Genomic DNA, 21,683 nt, shown 5'->3' with positions numbered 1-21,683 from the left:
GCTTTTCCAGTTCTTTAGAAGTGGCTCATTGAGTCTGTGAAATAAAAATGTACACCTAATTCTAATTTTTACCATTTCATTCTTTCTTCTGTAACATCTGCTTTACTGTTTCATTAAAATGGTAAGAATATAAATTAAATAAACCCAAGCATCTCTGGTACAAGATTATTAATAATTTACAATTTTGTGTACAACAACTTTTCTGAAAATTCTACCTAAATTTAGGAGGTCAGATTAGAAAAAGTGGACAAACGAACAAAAAATGATACAGGGAAATTGAAAATAAATGCTTTATAATGATCTTAGAAGAGGCATTCAATACAGTCTTATATCATTCTAAAAAATGAGTGTCTTGTATGAAGTCTCTTAGATGATCTGAAATATGTTCAGAACTGAATTTATGTAGACTTGAAAATCATGTTTTCTCTCCTCTGAAAATAAAGATTTCCGTGTCTTTTAAATTAAAAATTAAAAGGTAGATAGGTGTACTTTTCAATTGCTTTTCGTGTGTGTGTGTGTTGATAAGAACATGCAGGTATTTTTATGTGTGTGTGTATGAATTTTAAAAGTTATATTTGGAGAACAGAATCATATTGCATTTGGTCTTATTTGGAAAAGGATTCTAATTTATTTGCTTCCAATTTATGCCCGTATAAGATTAGGATCAGATTCAGGTGAATTATTATTTTAGTTTGAATCCTAAACTCTGTTAGCTATCAGTTGACTCCCTTGAATTATTTTTTTCTTTCCTTGAAATATAAATAATGTAAACAATTTTTTATGGAATAGGATACAAATCAGCATTTGTTAAAAATGTATTAGAAAAAAAAACCAATATGAAAGTATGCTCCTTTTCTTGTGCATTTTGACACTTATGCTGTAGAAGTGTTCATTGGTACTTCATATATCCCATGGACACATCTGATTTATGTGCATCGTCAGGTAGAATATTGGCAATGATTCCAGACTGTATAAAGAGAAGCAATTCAGTGCTTCAGTAACTGAAGTATCACAAAACTAAATCAACCTTAATAAGCATGCTTTCATGGGAGAATTTCAGCTCAGTGCTTTTGCAGAACTTGGCTTTGTTCTGGAGATTTTACTCTCTGATGTAAAGTTCACCTGGTTATACTATAACCAGTGTTGGAAAAACAGTTTAGAGGCTGCTGAGTTTTTTTCTTTCACATTTTTATTTTAACATGCCAGTGGGACCTAAAATAACAACCAAAATAAAAAGCAACAAACTAATTAACAATGGAAGAAATTTAATGGAAATATTTAAGTTCTCTGAAGTTCAGTTGTAAAGTTCTCTAAAATCCTTAGAGGGTAAGGAAATAAACAATCAGTTTTATGCAGGTAAATAAACCGAGTCATTCCTTTAGTGAATGACCATGCCAACTGGTGGTAGAACAGGCACATACTGTAGGGCTGTACCTCCTGTGGAGCTTCTGCTGGCACATCTCTTTTATAATAAGATACCCTACAATAGTGTCTGCACAGCTGGAATGAGAATCTTTCAGTGAGTGATGTTGGTTTCTGGGCTTGGGTCAGTTTATCCATGCTGAAGGATTTAGTGAGCTGTTCAGCAATATATGTTGCATATCTAAAAGAACATATGGGAGAATTTATAATCAGAAAGCTGTTGAGGGTTTGGGAGTTCTGCATCTTTGCTTCAAAAATTCAGATCTCTTTAGAGCATTGCTAGGAGGAATGGTCTTTGGCTCAGCTGATCAGAAATGAATCTGAGAAAACAATACTATGTTTAGCTCCTCTTTTTAAATGAATTTATCAGTTTAGCTCCTTCAGAGTTGACAAAAGGGGAGTTATGTATGTGCTGTTCAAGATCTCCTTTGGATCAGTTTTTGAATATAAATTCTGTGTGCTTCTTACTCCACCATGTGGCACTGAGAATTTAATGCGAGAGAGAAACATCCAAGTCATTTTGAGTGAAACTAAAGGTGCTGTATTCAGATAAAGCAATCTTATAACAACTGCACAGATAAATCAGTTCAGATTTGTCAAGGCATAATGATGAGAAAAGCTGCAATGAGGTAAAATATAAAGCAGTATTCCAGAAAGAAATATTATTTCTTTGTATGCTTGATCTCATGATCCCAACTGAAATCTCTTTAATTTCTCTAAATTTACTAAGAAAATACAGGGAATTAAGTCATCATCACTGATGACATCATGTGACTTTTTTTTTTTTTAGTACTCTTGGACTGACAGGAAGTGAATAAATCTATACTGAAAATATGATATTTATATGGCAAAATATTTTTTTTCAGATTATTTGTAGCTTTGTTATTAAATAACTTCTGAAGGGAGAGAGGATCTCCACTTTGTGGTTCTGCTTAGTTCAAGCAATTACATGTTGGAGCTATATCATGGGACAGAAGATGTACTTATTTTACTTCTCACCTGAATGTGACAAATCATTATCTGTTTTTCTCCCTGTAGACTTCTGTAAAATGAAACATGGAGAATAAGTTAACAATATTGTGTTTGCCTGTTCAGTCTTTCCTTGTAAATCGTGTTTCTATTCTCTGATGTTCTGCTTTTCTTGTTTGAACTCTTCAGTTAATCTTACTTCAAGAGTAGTGTCCAAAACTAAGTATGCTTTCTTTTGAAGACTTACCTGTGTGTCAGTCCTGCTATAACATCATTTTCCATATGTTTTTCTTTTATTTTTGCAAATGCATGACTTCATTGCACATATTCTTTTTGTGCTTTTGAAGATGGATACTTCAACTGCATTTTTCTATTATTCTCATATTTTGTTTATCCTTTCAGAGTCTTCAAAAGTAACCACTAACAGTTCTGACATGGTTTTATATATATTTTTTGCCTATTAGAAACATGATCTTTCGATTTATGAAGATCAACTAACTATACTGCGCAATAAATATTTCCTTTTTTCTATTCATTAGGCTGACTCCTTAGGAATTGATAACAGTCACAAGCAAAAATGAGGTTAAACTGAGCATCATAGTTGAGAGTTATTAGTCTAGCTAAAATGTAGTAGAGAAATGCAATTCAGAAGACCTAATACACAAGAAGAGCTAACAAGCTGTTCTCTGCAATTCAAGAGAGGCAAATCTGCAAATTCATATCCAGAAATCCGAATAGAAGAAAAGGAAAAATGACTCATTTTAGCAACTTGTAATTTAATCTCATTATTGCCAGTATTTAATGAACTATAATTTGGTATGTATATTTTTTGTGGAACCTTAAAAATTGAATTGAGACTAGTAGATTTGCCATTCTCATTACAGTGCATGCCCATAGCGAATATTTCACTTATTTGCTGCTCATTCTAAGTTCAAGTGACATCAAGGTTCCCTGTCACATCTTAAAACATGTTGATATATGTATGGCTTGTATCTTTCTTCTGGACTTATCCAGCTCTTGAGAACTTAACAACTTGCTGATCTTTGTGGTATAGTCAATATTTAATGCAAACTAATTCCTACCTATGTTATAAATTTCTGGCAACTAATACAATACCATGAGGTCTGGCAACATGAAATTATGATGTTTTGGAGGATAATGAGCACTATAATGTACATCTCCTGTGACCTTTCCCCATTTGTGAATTAAACAGAACCAACAGGGTCTTCTTTCTTAAGGAGCAGACAAAAGCAATAAGTCATTCCCAGTTCTAGGGTGGTAAATGGTATCTCTGACCTGCCATGAGAAACCATTTCACCCGTATGTTTTCCAGATAGTCTTTCAAATTTTTTTTCATCCTGCTGATAGTACATCAGCTGGAACTGTCTGCTGGTTTTGTAGTGTAGTCCTTTTAGTGTTACTCATTCTAAAATCTGTGTTTGCATGTTAACTGTGCATTCCATCTAATCTTGTCTTTTCAGCCATTATTCCACAATACTAGTTCTGTGTATATTATGGATTTGTATTTTTATCCTTTGATTACGAATCACTTCCTTTTAGTTAAACAGGGAGGGTTGGGGGTTTGGGTTTGACTCTTTTTCCCAAAAAAATCTCTCCATTGCTAGACTAAATGTCACTGACCAGAATTTCCTCATTTGTGGTTTTTGTTTGGTTTTGGGTTTGGTTTTTTTTTTGTGGTTTTTTTTTTTTTTAATATGATGGTTGATTTTCTGATTATGACGGGGAAATGATATACACTCAAGCCTCGCAGTTCAATTTTCTGTTGCAAATAAACTTACAGAGTTTATGTATCCTGTTATCTTTTTTCTAAAAGCTGTTCTTGAACCATGGGATTGCAGTTAGGTTCTTGAGAATTTTCAAATGAGACGAATAGTCATGCTGGTTCTTTTGGCTTTCTTTTCTCTGATTCAAGATAGGAAAGTTTTTTTACTAGAACTGGCTGCACTGCCAATTCTCTGCTTTTGCTGTCAATATAGTAATATTCTCTGCATTTCGCTGTTAATCTTTTTAAAATTAAGACTAAGTAATTAAAAAAAAATAATGTATTCTATGCCCTTGGGACTGAAATATTTTTGTTCCAGAAGTTGTCCTCATGAGAATACACACAGTGTGCCTATGACCTTGTAAACATAATTAGGTTTTAGATATATTTATATTTTATTTTATACGTGCATGTGCATATATAATACAAGTTTTGAAAACTAATAAACTTCCTGAAAAACTGCCAGTGATGGTAAATGAGAATCCTTAATCTGTAGGACACGGTAATTTATGCACAGTAGTATTTATTAGTTACATACGCTACATTATATTGTGGTGTTTTAGAAATTAAAGGAAGACAGTTTATACTCTTTGTTTAAAGGCAAAATGGACAGGAACCACTTGGAAAAACAGAGGTGGGAATAACTGAAATGAAAAAGAAAATGAGGGTTTTCTTGTGGATGTTTAGAAGAAGTTGATGTAATAAATACATAAGTCAAAATAAACAAAGAAATCCAAATGGTCATGTCAAAATTGCTAAGGGGCATCATAGGCAAGTATTATAAATTCTCTTACACCTGTTCAGGACTGATACAATCTTTCTGCCTCTTAACAGAAATTACAAAAGCAAATAATCTTTTCTTGCAATAAGCCTTACTAACTTTTCTTTTAAGGTTTCCTCTAATGTCCTTGTTCTCTCTAATACTACATTTTGGTGTCAGAGTAGGTGATGCTTCATCTCTCTCCAGCAGAGTAATTTAAAAAAGTAAGAATCGTCCCATAATACCTAATTACTTAAACACTACTCTTATCTGTGCTGTGCTTTGCTGTTCTGACCTATTCAGATACGAACTGTTCGCTTATATTATTTCCAGAGTGATTCTGAGGCTGAACAAAGTAAACTTGAAAATATAATAAAAAATAGGTTAATCGATGAGGTTGCTGAAACAAATAGTTGAAAAACTGGATGTGATAGAGTATATTTTTCAAACATCGGACTTGTTTCTTTCTTGTATATACTCTTCTGACTTTCAAGATATCAAGGAATGTTTGACTTCAAGAGATAGCTAATGCTAAGTCACCACCAAAAGTTTGGTCTATGCTGGTCTGAGTGTTGTACACCTCAAGGGGGAAATTTTAAATTTAGACAAGAAGAAAATAAATACTCCAAAATAAACAGTTAAATAAGCTTTCTGTTGTTCATTTCATTGTCCTTTTAATGGACAGTTTTCATTTTCTCAAAACTAAAATATAACATTTAGAAAAATTCTATTACTTGCTCCAGATACTGCTGGCAATAAATAACCTTGACAAGAAGAACTCAAAATATGAAAAATAGAAAATATGCAATTATGATAATTTTAAATTAAAAAAATAATCTAAATGAACAGCTTTCTGTCAGTCATTATACTTTTATAAATGTGTTGATTCATTAAAATATTTATTAGTTGCCAAAATAGGAGTCTAAACTAGATAGTTTAGACTCCTATTTTGGCAACTAATTCTGTAATGTCTTAATAGTTTTCTGTATTTTTGTAAATCTTCTCCTAAAATTTACTTTAATACATTTTCAGTATGATTTGAAAAAAAATACTTTCAATGTAGTGTTGAAATATACAAGATATTATATTATACAAATCATAATAACTGTGTAATACACCTACAAAGTAGACAGCATACAGCATAAACAGATTTTTACTCAATAAGCCATGATAATTAGATTACAAGTACCTCTATGTTCATTTTTATTTATAATCAAACTTTAAAGGATCAAATTGTAATTTAAAAACCACTTGTCTTTATCTGCATAATACTTTGTAGTCTTTTGAACTACAGTTTTCATATTTTAGAAGTTACTGTCATATAAAATAAATGCATGTGCATATATTTAAACTTAAAACTACTCTTTAAGGTATCTGAGAAATGCTTTTGTGCACCTAAAAAAGACAAACAAAAAACAACATCCAGTTTGAATGTAAAATCACTTTTGCATTGAGGAGTAATGGCCTGAAATAGTTTTCTTGGTGGGAGCATAGCTTGTCTATATTTCTCAGGGTAATTGTACTCAGCAGTGCTTGTATAGCAATTCTACTAATAACAGTTTCTCATTTTCTAACAATTTAAACATAAAAATTTGTGAATCACTCTAAGTTATGTTGTATCCCTATATTTTATGGGAATTCTTTTCCATTACACTGCACTAGCCAATGCTGCTTAAGTTAATTGTTTCTTCTATCTTTGATTTATAGTAAACCAAGGATGATATTTTTCTTGTGGTCATTTGCTTGCACACTGATTTTGCAGAAACAGATAACCACAAAAATGTGTTTGATTTTGTGTATTAATGAACTATAAGTCATTTTTCACTTAGCATATCTAAGGATTCTGAACATAGATTCTGGTCAGTAATATGTCAGAAATTGTATACAGTTTTAGATATAATTTTAGAATACTTTGAGTTTTCTCTCTACTTGTCTGATGATACTATGGAAGTAATAAGAAATAAGAAGTAAAGCAAATTGCTTTCCTATTTGTATTTTTCTTTTATAAGATTACTTTTTATTTTTCTTCCCAATGAAAACTTGTTTTCCTTCAGAAGAAAGAAATCTGATTTTTTTTTTGCATACACTTTTATCAAGATTGAATTGTTTATTATTTATTTAATTAATTTTAATTTAATTTTTCCTTAGCAAGATTATGTCAAAATCTTGATTTTATATGTTTGAGTAGGAGAAGATTATATTATGGTTGAGAGAAAATAAACTGAAATAATTTACAAGGTAGTTCTCTAATAATACTTCTGCTAAGTATCTTTCAAAATCAACTGTTCAAAATAATATTAGCAATATGAATATTTTATTCAAACCATTCTGATTACTGTCATGGTTTTTTAATAGAAAATACAATCTGAATTAACAAGTCATGAGATTAGTTTGGAAGAAATGAAGAAACGAAACCGGGGTAAAGATGCTGCCAAAAGAGTGCTTTCCCAAATTGATGTAGCACAGGTATGCAATTTTTTTTCCTTTATTTTTCCTCCACTCATGCAAACAAATAACATTAGTAGTATAATTACTGTAGTATGATGTATTCTTAAGGTATCTCTTCTGCTTTAGGCTCTTCTTTCTAGCCAGGAAATTATAGTCGATAAAGCATGCCATCCATATCTTCTTACTGCTTATTTTTCTATTACATCATTCCTGTCTAGTTGACAAAAGTTCTAGGGTACACAAGTGGTAGGAGCACCGTATAAGAAGTGTTTTGAATGTTGTTGTGGTTTAAACCCAGCCACACAGCTTAATCACTCACTCACTCCCTTTCTCCCCCAACTCCCAGAGAGCTGGGGAGGAGAATCATAGAATAGTTAGGATTGGAAAGGACCTCAAGATCATCTAGTTCCAACCCCCCTGCCACGGGCAGGGACACCTCACACTAAACCATATCACCCAAGGCTTCATCCAACCTGGTCTTGAACACTGCCAAGGATGGAGCATTCACAACCTCCCTGGGCAACCCATTCCAGTAACTCACCACCCTAACAGTAAAGAATTTGTTCCTTAGATCCAGTCTAAACCTCTGCTATTTAAGTATTAACCTGTTACCCCCCTTGTCCTATCACTACAGTCCCTAATGAATAGGAATAGTCCCTCACCAGCATCCCTGTAGGCCCCCTTCAGATACTGGAAAGCTGCTATGAGGTCTCCACGCAGCCTTCTCTTTTCCATACTGAACAGCCCCAACTTTCTCAGCCTGTCTTCATATGGGAGGTGCTCCAGTCCCCTGATCATCCTCGTGGCCTTCCTCTGGACTTGTTCTAACAGTATCATGTCCTTTCTATGTTGAGGACACCAGAACTGCACACAATACTCCAAGTGAGGTCTCACGAGAGCAGAGTAGAGGGGCAGGATCACCTCCTTTGACCTGCTGGTCACGCTCCTCTTGATGCAGTCTTGATACAGTTGGCTTTCTGGGCTGTGAGTGCACACTGCTGGCTCATGTTCATTTTCTCATTGACTAACACCCCCAAGTCCTTCTCCGCAGGACTACCATGAATTTCCTTTTTGCCCAACCTGTAGCTGTGCCTGGGATTGCTCTGACCCAGGTGTAGGACCTTGCACTTGGCATGGTTAAACTAATAAACTAATAAAAGAATAAAAAGAATGTAGCTCCCACGGGTTGAGATAAGAACAGTTTAATAACTAAGGTATAACACAAATAACTACTGCTATAACCAATAATAATAATAATAATGATAAAGGAAATAACAAGTGAAGAGAATATGACACCTCACTACCCGCCGAATGATAACTCACCCCACCCTGCCTGACCGAGCACCGACCGATACCTCCTTTAACCCCCCAAAGCCCTAGCCCTTCAGGGTAACTCTCAGTTACATCCTGTGCATGACGTGCTATCATATGGAATACCTCTTTGGCTAGTTTGGGTCAGGTGTCCTGACTCTGCTTCCTTCCAGGCTCCCCTCCTCCCTGGCAGAGCATGAGGCTCAGAAAGTCCTTGGCCAGAGTAAACATTTGAGCAATATCTAAAAACATAGGTGCTATCAGCACCGTTCCCAAGCTGAAAGTCAAAACACAGCGCTGCACCAGCTACCAAGAAGGAGAAAAAATCACTGCTACTGCTGAACCCACGACAAATGTGCTGGAGTTGCAAGAAATAAAATTACAGTGAGGATTTTTGGCATACCTTTTGAGTTATTTGAAAATATTTGGTAGAATTGCATTGAAAAGACAGATGTTGAGCAGTATGTTGCAGTCATCAGTTTTAAATGGTAATTAACGTATTGTTTTGTCTAGTTTAAAAAACACAGACCAGTTTGAAATTGAAGAAGACTTAATCAGCACTAACAAACAATACTAATTTTTACCCATTAATCTGATGGGTTCTTGACTATTTTTTGTGCTTTTTTTTGTTTGTTTGTTTGTTTTTTTATTAGTGCCAATGTTTCTCAGGGTGCAGAGCAAAGTGTCGTAATTCGTTAGGAAAGACAAATAATTTCCTTGTGGTATTGACAGTAAACAAGGCTATCTTTTTGTTCATCTCTCAAATACTTCTAGTAACTTAGCTTCAGTTTTATATGTTATTATGGATAACAGAGGCTTTTTAAGTGTTAAATAATTTGAAATGAACAAGTTGATTTTTTTATTATTTTTTTAATATTTCCTTTTATCTACAGGACTAGCTTCTCTTTGAGAATATTTATATTTCTTTATTTTGCTGTCTTTCTCCACGCTAGCTCACCTGATAGTCTCCATGGCAGCTGTGACATTGCCCATAATCCATTAGTGAAATGCAGGCATCAGATGACTGTGTATACAAATGTTTATAAAATCAACAGCATGCAAAGGAGCATGACCTTTTCTAGATGCCTTATTTTAAAATCTGTCTTCGTGCACAGTTTTTTTACTTGGAAAGGCTTCTCTGAATGAACATGTGCATCAGTTTGAGTTTGAACTTTTAGCATGCCATTGAGTTTGCTGCTCCTAAGCTGTCTCTTTTTCCAGACTGGCGAGTATGTTAAATCATACTGAGAATTTTAGATATATAGCTTTGATTGTCCTGTCATTCTTCCTTATATATTTTCTATTTTTACAATAAGTTTTCAGAGGACTTGATCAAAACTGTGCACATTATTTGGGCATAATATAGCTTTATAAAATGACTTTTATAGAGTGGCAGGGTTTTTTCCTTTTTTTTCTTTATTCCAAATTGTTTTTATTCTTCCAAATTGTTCCAAATACCCACTTTGTCTGTTTGTAAGTATTGAGCTAATATTTTTTCTTTTAAACTGTTGGAGATAAATAGAAGTATATGATATAACTGTTATGTATTATAAATAATGTGACAATGCTAATAGGTAATTTAGGTCCTACCTGTTTCATGTCAAGTTTAGTGCTTCTTTTGTGGTACACATTTTTTAATTTTAGGGTGAATTGAATATAAATTCCTTGGATTTTTCTCCTGCAGATCCTAAGTACCATGGCATCCTTCACTGACTATTCAGAGATGGCTTTCATTTTATCTACCACTTGTACTGTCATTCCCTCTCTTTTCCCTCATTTTTAATGTATTGTCCAACATCATCAAGTTGAAGTATCACAAGAGAATTAAAAGCTAATTATGAATTTGGTGTATACAAACACTAAAAAAAAACCAAACCAAAACAAAACAAAAAACCCAATAAAAAACACTGCTTATCCCTACCCTTTGTTTCCTATTTTTATTCAATTATTCTTACTTATATAGGGAAAGACTTCCTTTCCTACCCTATTGGATTTCAATTTCATTAAGAGTATTTAATGAGGAAAATTGTTGGAAAGAGTTGCTGGAATTCTACACAGTTTTTTGTGTTATGCAGAGTTGTTTTCTGCTCATGATTTCTATCTTCTTGACAGATGTGGCAAGCATTTTTACTAATGCCTATGTATATGCTAATTCTATTCCTTATTACAGTTTTTCTCAAGTTTGTATAGTACAGACAACACCGTATTGGTATGAAGTGTTCAGGATTTGAAGATAAATCCAAAAGTGTTTTTTGCATGTGCTGAGTTCCTGACATTTATTCATTTCTTTGTGACATTTTTTTTTTTTTTTCAGTGAAAAAGTTTGTTCTACTAGCACTTCACTCTGTGAAATCAGTCCTTATTCAAAAAAGATCATTAAAGTGCCCTTTCTTTTCTGTATTTTTAATTATTTCCCCTCCCCCTGAAGTAGGAATCATGTGATTAAGCAATATAATTAATGCACAAAGATAACAAATTATGAAAATTGTGAAGTTAGAAGCTATGCTTGTCATAGATTTTTCTACCTGCAAATTGGTTTCTTATTACTCTAGGTTATGTTTGTTGGTTTGTTTTGTTTTTTTAAATTGAAATAGAAATCAATTTTATACTCAAAATCTCAGGGTTTGTGCTAGACCTACTTACTGCCCAGCCATTTTATTTAGGTTTCTTTGAGGGACTGAAAGATTCAATTCTAATTCCAATGAGCAGCAACATGGTGTTAATGTACATCCAGCCTGGAATGTGGATGTGTTGAGCTCAAGCCGTTAAGCCTATGTTCTCACCCATACACCTATATTTTGTGCATTGGAAAATACAAAACTCACTTTCTTCAGCCATTTTTTGTCACTAGTTCTGCTGCATCCAGTGTCCTGGATAATATAAGACTTTCTTTAATTCTGTGAAGACCAAGATTCTCTATTGCTGGTATTTTTCCCCAGAGTTTTAAATTCTTTACATAAAAAACTGTGGATTGATAATGGATTCAAAGTATCCTGAAACAGGTCTAAAACTTGTCTTCAGTCTTAGTTTCAAGTCAATGTTGAATTGACTTCACATTTGCTACTTACGTACTCTTGCTTTTCAGAAAAAGCTCCAGGATGTCTCCATGAAGTTTCGCTTGTTTCAGAAGCCAGCCAATTTTGAACAGCGCCTACAAGAATGTAAAAGAATTTTAGATGAAGTGAAATTGCAGGTGCCCAAGTTGGAGACGAAGAGTGTTGAGCAGGAAGTAGTACAATCACAGCTGGATCATTGCATGGTGAATATTTAAAGATGCTGACTTTCTACTTGTTTCTTGCCTGTTCTGCCTTTCAAATTTAAAGTATTATGAATTACAGTATCAATATTTCTTTGGGAAATATTAGGAAAGATTTTGAGAAAGATTTGACAGCAAATTTACTCAATTAAATTTATAGGAACCTTTTTAGTTAAAGTTTGATATTTTTCAGGGAGAGGAGGATAGAGAGAAGGGGTTTATCCATTTTGCCCTACTTCTCTTGCTTGCAGATAAGATTAGAAGGACATCATACTCTTACAATTCTATTCAATTCAAAGTTTTCTTGGATATAATAACAATAGTTCTAACAGTCTTACAGTAACTTCTTCCTTTCTATATGTTGATCTCTTCTTCTGTGGGAGGCTACTTCAATGATTAATTTTGGGGAACTTTCAAACAATAGTCATGCATTTTCACTGTGTGAGAAGACAGGTCAGGATCCCTTTCTGATTCCCCCTTCCCATCTTGCAAGTGAGTTTAGCTCACTGGATTGGCTCTATTTTCTGCAATATGCTGCAGTCAGGGAGCTCCATGATGTGACCAATAGAGATGCTGCAGTGCACAAGTCTACTCTCACCAGGAAACAAAATACATAAAGGAAAAGCATAGATTAAAGCTTCCATGAGATGGCAGACTATGGCTTTCTTACAATTCAAGACCAAAAGACCTGAATATGTTCTAAAGAATATAAGAAAATCTCTCTCTCTCTCTGTATATATATAACTTTAATATCCCTGTAATTCTTTACCCCTTTACTGTTGAAGCAAAATCAATGGAAAGATAAACATCGTGTGCTTGATCACAATAAAATGGAGATTTAAGAGAGAAAATCAGGACAATCAGATCCTTGTCTTCAGATTTATGTTTTGTTTTGTGGGGGGATTTTTTTGGGGGGTTGGTTTGTTTGTTTGTTTTTTCTGGGGCAATGGCATGCCCATTTTTTTTTTTGAAGTTTTTTTTTTCCCTAAAAACCTATTTCAGATCTAAATATAAGACTATAAATCAAAAAATAAGCATGGAACAAGTCAATGTTATTTCTTTGCACCTTGTTTTGGGGTTTTTTTTGGGTTTTTTTTGGTTGTTTTTTTAAGTGGAATTACTATTAAATTCATATTCTTATTATAATGACATGATAATTAGAAGCTCTGAACTGTATTAAAGTATCTTCACTTGACAGCTAGCTTTTGCAGCCCTGTCATGTTCTGTGGAAGACATACAGTATTTTTAGAGCATATTTATCTACAAAAAAATCTCATAATGATTCTATTTCTAAAATCTAGTCATAGTATCCCATCAGGTATTAGCCAGTGTACGTCATGCAATAGCTTCCTAACTTGTTGACATTTTTTCCATGATGAAGAATGTATTTATCATATTAAGCACCTAAAAAGCAGTCAAACTATATACATATATGCATTGAAGTAACTAAAATAATACTAATGTTAAGAATTGGCTTCGTAATTAGACTATGGGTAAATGCACTTGGGAGTTTTTTTTCTTGTAATATATGCTAGGAAAAAAAAGTCTTGTCTTTACTGTCTGACATACTAGACAAGATTTTACAATGCTCAAAAATTACAGATTAAAAAAGTACATTATAAATTATTTTGCAGGTCTGTCTAAATTAGTAAGTCTACTTTCCAGCATTTTGCTGTATCACAGAATTAAGCTACATGTCTCAACAATAAAGCTTCTCAACAGCTTTATATCTCTATTCTTCATGAACCTGTGTAGTAATGGGCACTGTGAATCTCTGTGGATTCTTTTTCCACAGTGAGGTTTAGTGGAATTTCCAAGCCATGGCAGAATTTATTCTTAGATTAAAAAGAAAAAAAGATTCAACTTCTGGTCTACTTAGATGCATGTTAAAAGGGTATTTATTTGGCTGTTGAATAGCTTGAGTTACCAAGTCATATGTTTAGATGATGATAGTGACTTTCTGCATACAGGGAGAGAGAATGCTTTCCTTTTTCACATTATCGATCCTTTGAAATACTAGGGAATGTATTGTGTTTACAGATAGCTTAGATGTTCTCACTGAACAGACATTTATCCCTTATTTTCTGCTTAGTCGTTGAAATAGTGCAGGAAAATGCAATGAACTATGTAATATATTTTGACTTAACTTCATTATTACATTATAATAATAACAATAAATTAAAATAACATTAACTTCATGTTGTCTTATTTTTTAATTTTTTTAACAGTACTGCACTTAGTAAATGTAGGAAAGATCTTCTATCCTGCCAGTGTCTTGATTTAGTAGCATGAAAACCTTAGATTTTTGAATTAGTTTAGTAGCTATTTGTAGTTTAAATACATCCAACAAGCTCTATGAGTTTGCAGAAGACATCTGTTGTTGTTCTAAATACTGCATTACCTAAATAAGTTTGAAAACGACCTTAGTAATTTCTTAAAACAATTAGTGGTGGTCTGTACTTTCTATAACATTTCTACCATTGGCTTTGGTGACATGTCTTTGAAACTGATATTAGTAAAGATAGGCTGTTCTGAATGTGTTAATTTGAATTCTCTTTTTAGAAACTGATTAATTTTCTTGCAGACATTTTTTTTAGTATACTCAGGTTGAGCTTTCTCTGTTCTTAGATCACATACCATGATACCTTTCAATTCCTATAGCTTTCAAATGGAAGTGGAAGGTGCTTGTTCATGTATGATGGTGTTTTTATATAACAAACAATGCAAAGACTTCTAGTGTATCTTTATAATACCTTCAATAGACTTTTCTGATTTACTTATTTTAATGGTGGTGTTTCATATTTCTGTTTGATTAGAAATTATATAAAAGCCTGAGTGAAGTGAAGTCTGAAGTGGAAACAGTGATAAAAACTGGGAGGCAGATTGTTCAAAAACAGCAGACTGAGAACCCAAAAGAACTGGACGAAAGGCTTACGGCTTTGAAGTTGCAATATAATGAATTGGGTGCAAAGGTAAGCTGTGTGTTTTGGTACAAAACTACACCCTCTTTAACTGGCAAAGTAAAGATAAATTTTGGTATGGTAAGTAAATGAGGTTTTATTGGTTCTTTTCAAGACCTTCCTATTTTCTAAACAGTGGGAGAGAAAGAATGGTGGCAAAGGCAATAATCAGGATGGCTATTTCTTGTTATAGGAAACCTCTCTTAACTAACGAAAGAAAAAGTCCAGAGGAGAGCTATGAGGATGATCAGGGGGAGTGGGGAACCTCCCATATGATGATAGGCTGAGAAAGTTGGGGCTGTTCAGCCTGGAGAAGAGAAGGCTGCGTGGAGACCTCATAGCAACCTTCCAGTATGCAAAGGGGGCCTATAAGGATGCTGGAGAGGGACTCTTCATTAGGGACTTTAGTGATAGGACAAGGGGGGTAACAGGTTAATACTTAAACAAGGGAAGTTTAGACTGGATATAGGGAGGAAGTTCTTTACTGTAAGGGTGTTGAGGCACTAGAATGGGTTGCCCAGGAAAATTGTGAATGCTCCATCCCTGGCAGTGTTCAAGGCCAGCTTGGATGGAGCCTTGGATGACATGGTTTAGTGTGAGGTGTCCCTGCCCGTGGCAGGGGGGCTGGAACTAGATGGTCTTAAGGTCTTTTCCAACCGTAACTATTCTATGATTCCATGATTCTGTGATTCTAAAGATGTGCCCTCAGGATCTGAAGTGAGCCATATTGCAAATTCACTCAACCTGCAGTGCTGTGTTTAGCTTTGTTGTCCTTGATGGAATTTCTCATGTTTACTTTTACATAGCATGGTATTTAAAGAGTTTTAGAGAAAGTCACAAAAGCCCAGGGATGCAAAACTAAAAGAGTCAGTTAATCCTTACCAGAGCTAATTGATTGCATTGAATAAAAATCTTTTTAAGAGAAAATTGATAATAGTTATAGCTAATAGTAAGTCTCAGGACTGAAATGTATAGTCTGAGGGAAAAACACATCTTCAAGCACAAACTCACTTGTATGATTTCATATGTACTGCTTCAGGAAGTCCCCCCAAATTTGAAATAATCATAAAGTACATTTTTAAGCAAATAAATGTTGAGCAATGCTGAAGTGTTGTGCTCTCAAATTGACAGAAAAATTATTATAAGTTCTGTACATGCTCTCTTTTTTCTATATACTTTAGGTATCATAGCTAGACTCACTGAGACTAGAAAGTCTTCCCCTTAAGAAGGGGAAGGTGTAGGGGTCTTATAATTTATTTATTCCTCCTTTTCCTTTTCTCTTTTCCTTTTCCTCTTTTCCTTTTATTTTCTCTTTCCTTCTTTTCTTTTGGTTGGTTTTGTGTTTTTGGTTTTGGGTTAGGGTTTTTTTTGGGCGGGTTGGTTTTTTTTTTGCATATACACATGTGTATATAAATACCTGCTAATAGTCCCAATTGATTAGGTAGTGTCAGACTTTAAAAGCACTCTTTGGCCTAGAAGTGAATGCTTATGAGTAATAAGAGAATACAAGTAATAAGAGAATACGAGTAAATGCATTCACTTACTCATATTCTCTCTCTGACACAAGTACATAGAAGCAACCAACTATATTACAATTTCAGTAGTTTGTTGCTTGTGAGTGGCTGTGAGGTAGGTTCTGTAGCATACTTGTGCAAATCTCTCTGTGGTAATTAATCAGAACAGGAAGCTGTACTCTAAAAGAGAGTAGCAGTAATAATATTCTTGCTGCTTTCCTAATGGCATTATGTGCAGTAGGTGCTATGGCTTACAGGCCATACAATCCTGCTGCTGCACAGGAATTTTTGGTTGTAAAAGTGAAAGGCTGTAAAATACTTTTATTTTGCTTTAAATAACTGTTTTTCTCATTTTATTTTATTTATTATGATTTTTTGTGAGTAAACTAACATAGCTAAAAGAGCTTTAAAATACAGAGAAAGTTTATGGATAATGCTGTTGATATCACATTATTATACAGAATGCCTTTAGAGGGCACTGTTTCCTATGTTTCTTTAGAAATACATCTTTACATTTAAAATGCAAAAACTGATTAAGCAGTAAACCTCTGGATATATACAGTGTGCATGGAAATAGTGCAGTATTATTGATACTATATACAGAGTTTAGAGATGTTTATAGCAAAACATTTTTTTTTTCTGTGTTTGAGCATGTATTGAGTTAATCTTGTAGTATACCAGGTGTTTAGAATTCTTACCCATGCAGTCAGTCTAGTACTCGCTGCCTTGTATTGCAGTTAGGTACCTGAAAATAGTTATTTACAATGACTATTAATCCTCGTCAGAAGAAGAGTTGAAAAACATATGTGAATTTATGACTCCATCTGTGAAAGGGGCTCTAAATAGCTGTGTTTTGTGGTCCTTTCACGGATTTACCTCGTGGCTTGACTATGAATTTTGAGGTCTCATTTAATAAATTTGACATACATGAAAGCATATAAAGCATATTTAGTGAAGAAATGCTCTGACATTTTAGTGGCAAGACTGTAGAGTGATAATGTACAATGAGGGACACTTTATGGCTTGTTCCCTGTGCAAATCTGATCTGTTTATTCAGGGATAAGAAAAGCCATGTACCTAACCTTGCGGCATCTTATTACATTTTGAAAACTCAGACTCTCCTTGGCAATCGAGCTAGGAATCAATTTGATCATTGTGCTGCTGCTATTCAGTATCAAAACCCAAAATAGTTAAAGCAAATGATGATTGCGGTTTTGGTTACCTGACACTAGACAGGGTTTTTTTTTTTGAGAAAAATACTTAAAAATCACTATCTCACTTGATTACAATAGACATGCAAGTTAATTAGTAATTTTTTGAAAATATTAGGGACCTATGAAACACTTTGAATCCACCTTTTTGGACTGGGCTTTTTAAACTTTAGCACAACAGAATTTATTTTATATTTTCTAACTACTGGTTGCCTAATGTCTATTGTGGTGGAGGTTCCAATAAAATCACAGAATAGTTAGGGCTGGAAAGGACCTTAAGATCATCCAGTTCCAACACCCCTGCCATGGGCAGGGACACCTCACACTAAACCATATCACCCAAGGCTTCATCCAACCTGGTCTTGAACACTGCCAGGGATGGAGAATTCACAACCTCCCTGGGCAACCCATTCCAGTACCTCACCACCCTAACAGGAAAGAATTTCTTCCCCAATCTAAACCTCTGCTGTTTAAGTTTCAACCCATTACCCCTTGTCCTATCACTACAGTCCCTAATGAATAGTCCCTCCCCAGCATTCCTGTAGGCCCCCTTCAGATACTGGAAGGCTGCTAGGAGGTCTCCATGCAGCCTTCTCTTCTCCAGGCTGAACAGCCCCAACTTTCTCAGCCTGTCTTCATATGGGAGGTGCTCCAGTCCCCTGATCATCCTCGTGGCCCTACTCTGGACTTGTTCTAACAGCACCATGTCCTTTTGATGTTGAGGACACCAGAACTGCACACAATACTACATGTGAGGTCTGACGAGAGCAGAGTAGAGGGGCAGGATCACCTCCTTCGACCTGCTGGTCACGCTTCTTTTGCTGCAGCCCAGGATACGGTTGGCTTTCTGGGCTGTGGGTGCACACTGCCAGCTCATGTTCAATTTCTCATAGACCAACACCCCCAAGTCCTTCTCCGCAGGACTACCATGAATTTCCTTTTTGCCCAACCTGTAGCTGTGCCTGGGATTGCTCTGACCCAGGTGTAGGACCTTGCGCTTGTCATGATTAAACTTCATGAGGCTGGCATTGGCCCACCTCTCTAGCATGTTCAGGTCCCTCTGGATGGCATTTCTTCCCTTCAGTATATCAACTGAACCACACAGCTTGGTGTCATCGGCAGAAATCTGAGATGTCGTCCTTTGACTTTCTGCCTTCTCTACTAAGTATATTCAGTCTTCTCTCTCTTTCTCTGACTATGCTCAGGGGCTTGCAAGGAAGCTTTTTTTTCCCATATTCCTCCAGGTTGCACCAAAATGCAGTGTAAGACAATCGAGACAACATAAATACTCGGCTTTCTTTCCAGTTACTATATAATATGCCTTAAAAGAACTAAAACAGATTGTCCATAGTACTTTATATCATAGAATCATAGAATAGTTAGGATTGGAAAGGACCTTAAGATCATCCAGTTCCAACACCCCTGCCATGGGCAGGGACACCCCTCACTAAACCATATCACTCGAGGCTTCATCCAACCTGGTCTTGAACACTGCCAGGGATATCCAAAATATTCAGCAAATTGAAAACTTAATTAACTGTGTTGCCTTAGTTTGACACCATTCAATGAATTCTGTTTTTCAAGATTTTGGGGGGTTCTGGCAGGGAATTTTTTTTTTTTTTCTGTATTCTGTGGAGTGTAGCTACATAGAAAAAACCTTGAGGGTTCAATATTACTATGTGGCTACCTATATGTAAATATTCTCTTTGAAGGGTTTTGACATCTATTTTGCTTCTCAAGGGAAGCCTATTAATTCAGTTGTTCCAAATTAATTTACCATGCATGACTTCAAAACAGAGGAGGAGGTCAGCATAAGTTTACTGCTAGCTCAAACTCAATGTGTCTTCATGCAGATATTTTTCTCCTAGGTGTTTGCATTCTAGAGCAAATTACAGATATTGGGAGAACTAGTTAAGATATAACAGTATTAATAGTGCACCTTGGCTGTGAAATTGCAAGTTAAGCTTTTATAGCAAAGTGGCACATAGAAAATGGTATATATAAAAAATCATTAAACCTGTTCGACTGAAAAGTGAAGAAACACTTGTTTTCTTTCTGCAGGTGACAGAAAAAAAGCAAGAGTTAGAGAAATGCTTGAAATTGTCCCGGAAGCTACGGAAAGAAATAAATGCTATGACAGAATGGCTTGCAGCAACAGATGCAGAATTGACAAAGAGATCTGCTGTGCAGGGGATGCCTAGTAATTTGGATGCTGAAATTGCCTGGGGCAAGGTAACAATGTAACACACACTGTACCTTTATATATCTCAGTTTATGCATATTACAGAAAGATAAATTTCTTTCTTTATAAAAAAAGATTCAAAAAAAAAAACAACTGGCATTTTAATTAGTTCAAATTTTTAACTGTTAGCCATTATCTCTAATTATCTAATAATCTCTTATATCATTGTCCTAACATTAATGCTCTAAGAAGTTAAATTGTCTCTGCATGTATCAATAGCAAAATTCACTTTCATATTGCAGTAACCTTCACTGAGGTGAAATTAAAGTTAGAATATAATTTTTCAGAGTGCTATAAGTTATCTATCCAATACTCATGTAAATAGAAATCCATATAAACAGAGATCATTTTCTCTCTCAGCCCATGCTACTCATGATTATAAAAGTATTACACAGTAAAACAAATCCAGTGGATGAAAGGTAAAGCATGTCAGAACACTATATACTCCACAGATTCAGACCGTGGCCAGGCGGTGGGGTGGTTGTTTTCTTCCCCTTTTGGTTTAGAACTCATTTGTTTTCATTCTGCAGACTTCTCACTTCCATGGACATCACCTTGAACTCTTATTTTAGGTTAAAACTCAAAGCATAAATTAAACTTTTCTCCGAATTACTACACATGCTACAGTTCAGATAAGCATCTTATAGAATCAGTAAGGAATACAAGAGTTCTACATCAAACTGCCTTATCTCTGTCTGATGTTGAGACTTAGCATGGTATCACTCACTACTAGCTAATCTATTTTATATTCTGCATATGTAATAAATCCAATTGAACTCAGAATGTAAACAAGCTAAGTCATCATTGTGCATACATACTAAAAAACTGTGCTTCAGATGAGCTATGCTTGACATCATCCAAAGCTTCAAAATTTCAAATCATTATGTCAGCAAGCAGCATTTTGGATAAATGTTTCTGTATAATTTGAAAAAATATTAAAAAAACAGGACAAAACACTGACCTTAGATGTTATTGTATTTTTTTTTTGTGCAAAAATTTGTCACTTCTGCTTTGTTTAACAGGAGTAATCCTTTATTTTACCAGTTTCACCATGCAGTATAGAAATAGTCATGAATAATACATGGGCATTACCAATTGTTTTAAAGACTGTGCAGATTAAAGGCATTGGAGTAAAATTTTATTTTTAGTTTGGGTTTTTGTTGTTTTTTTCTGTTTGGGATTTTTTATAACTTTTTTGTTTTTAACTGTGCCTTTCAAGCTTCTGAGCTTGCTAAAATCTGTTTAGCCTTGAAATGCGCTGATGATTTACAAACTAATGATAAAACAAAGTCTGTAAGTCTTTTATGAGGTTTGCAATTGGGGTTTTTTGTCATCAGTTTCTAAGAACGACAAATTTTAAAAGTAGTGTCAAAAATATATGAAGATCGACTTTTCCTATTAGTATCTTACAGTTACTGCTTTGCCTGTTTCTGCTTTGACTTTCAAATCAAAATCTCAGTCCCTGAAAAAAACGTTGCTGCCTGAAGTACTCTCATTTTCACTTGCTGCTTTTCCTGCAATAAAGTCTGTGAAGTTCCTCTCATTAATTTTGATTGATATTGTGATCTTAATACCTGTAATAAAGGACAAGTATCAAATTTTGAAGAGATGGGTTAGGCAATTGTGCGATTTTAATGCCTCCAAACTAACCTGTCAATTACTCAGTCCATTTAGCCAGTCATGAAAAGAAGAATCATATTTGTAGGTGTTAAGCAACACAGTTCAGTTCTACTGAAACATAAATCTACACTGTATGTTCTCGTATGTGTGCTCAGGAAAATTAACCAAAAAATACATAGCTTCAGAG

At 34.6% G+C, this 21,683-nt stretch overlaps 1 protein-coding gene across 4 annotated transcripts in view; it reads left to right on the top strand.

The window, feature by feature from the left end:
- The window catches only part of DMD (dystrophin), a 1,017,291-nt gene that overhangs the window by 363,683 nt on the left and 631,925 nt on the right, over positions 1-21,683 (top strand). For all 4 annotated transcript variants that reach the window (XM_034074486.1, XM_034074485.1, XM_034074487.1 and 1 more), the window contains 4 exons: positions 7,290-7,400; positions 11,779-11,952; positions 14,766-14,921; positions 19,696-19,866. In XM_034074486.1, the coding sequence (XP_033930377.1) occupies positions 7,290-7,400; positions 11,779-11,952; positions 14,766-14,921; positions 19,696-19,866 (612 nt within the window). The remainder of the gene's footprint in view (positions 1-7,289; positions 7,401-11,778; positions 11,953-14,765; positions 14,922-19,695; positions 19,867-21,683) is intronic.

This window comes from Melopsittacus undulatus, chromosome 2, assembly GCF_012275295.1.
Source record: "Melopsittacus undulatus isolate bMelUnd1 chromosome 2, bMelUnd1.mat.Z, whole genome shotgun sequence".
NCBI classification, from domain to species: Eukaryota; Metazoa; Chordata; class Aves; order Psittaciformes; family Psittaculidae; genus Melopsittacus; species Melopsittacus undulatus.
This window is presented reverse-complemented; position numbering and strand designations above follow the sequence as displayed.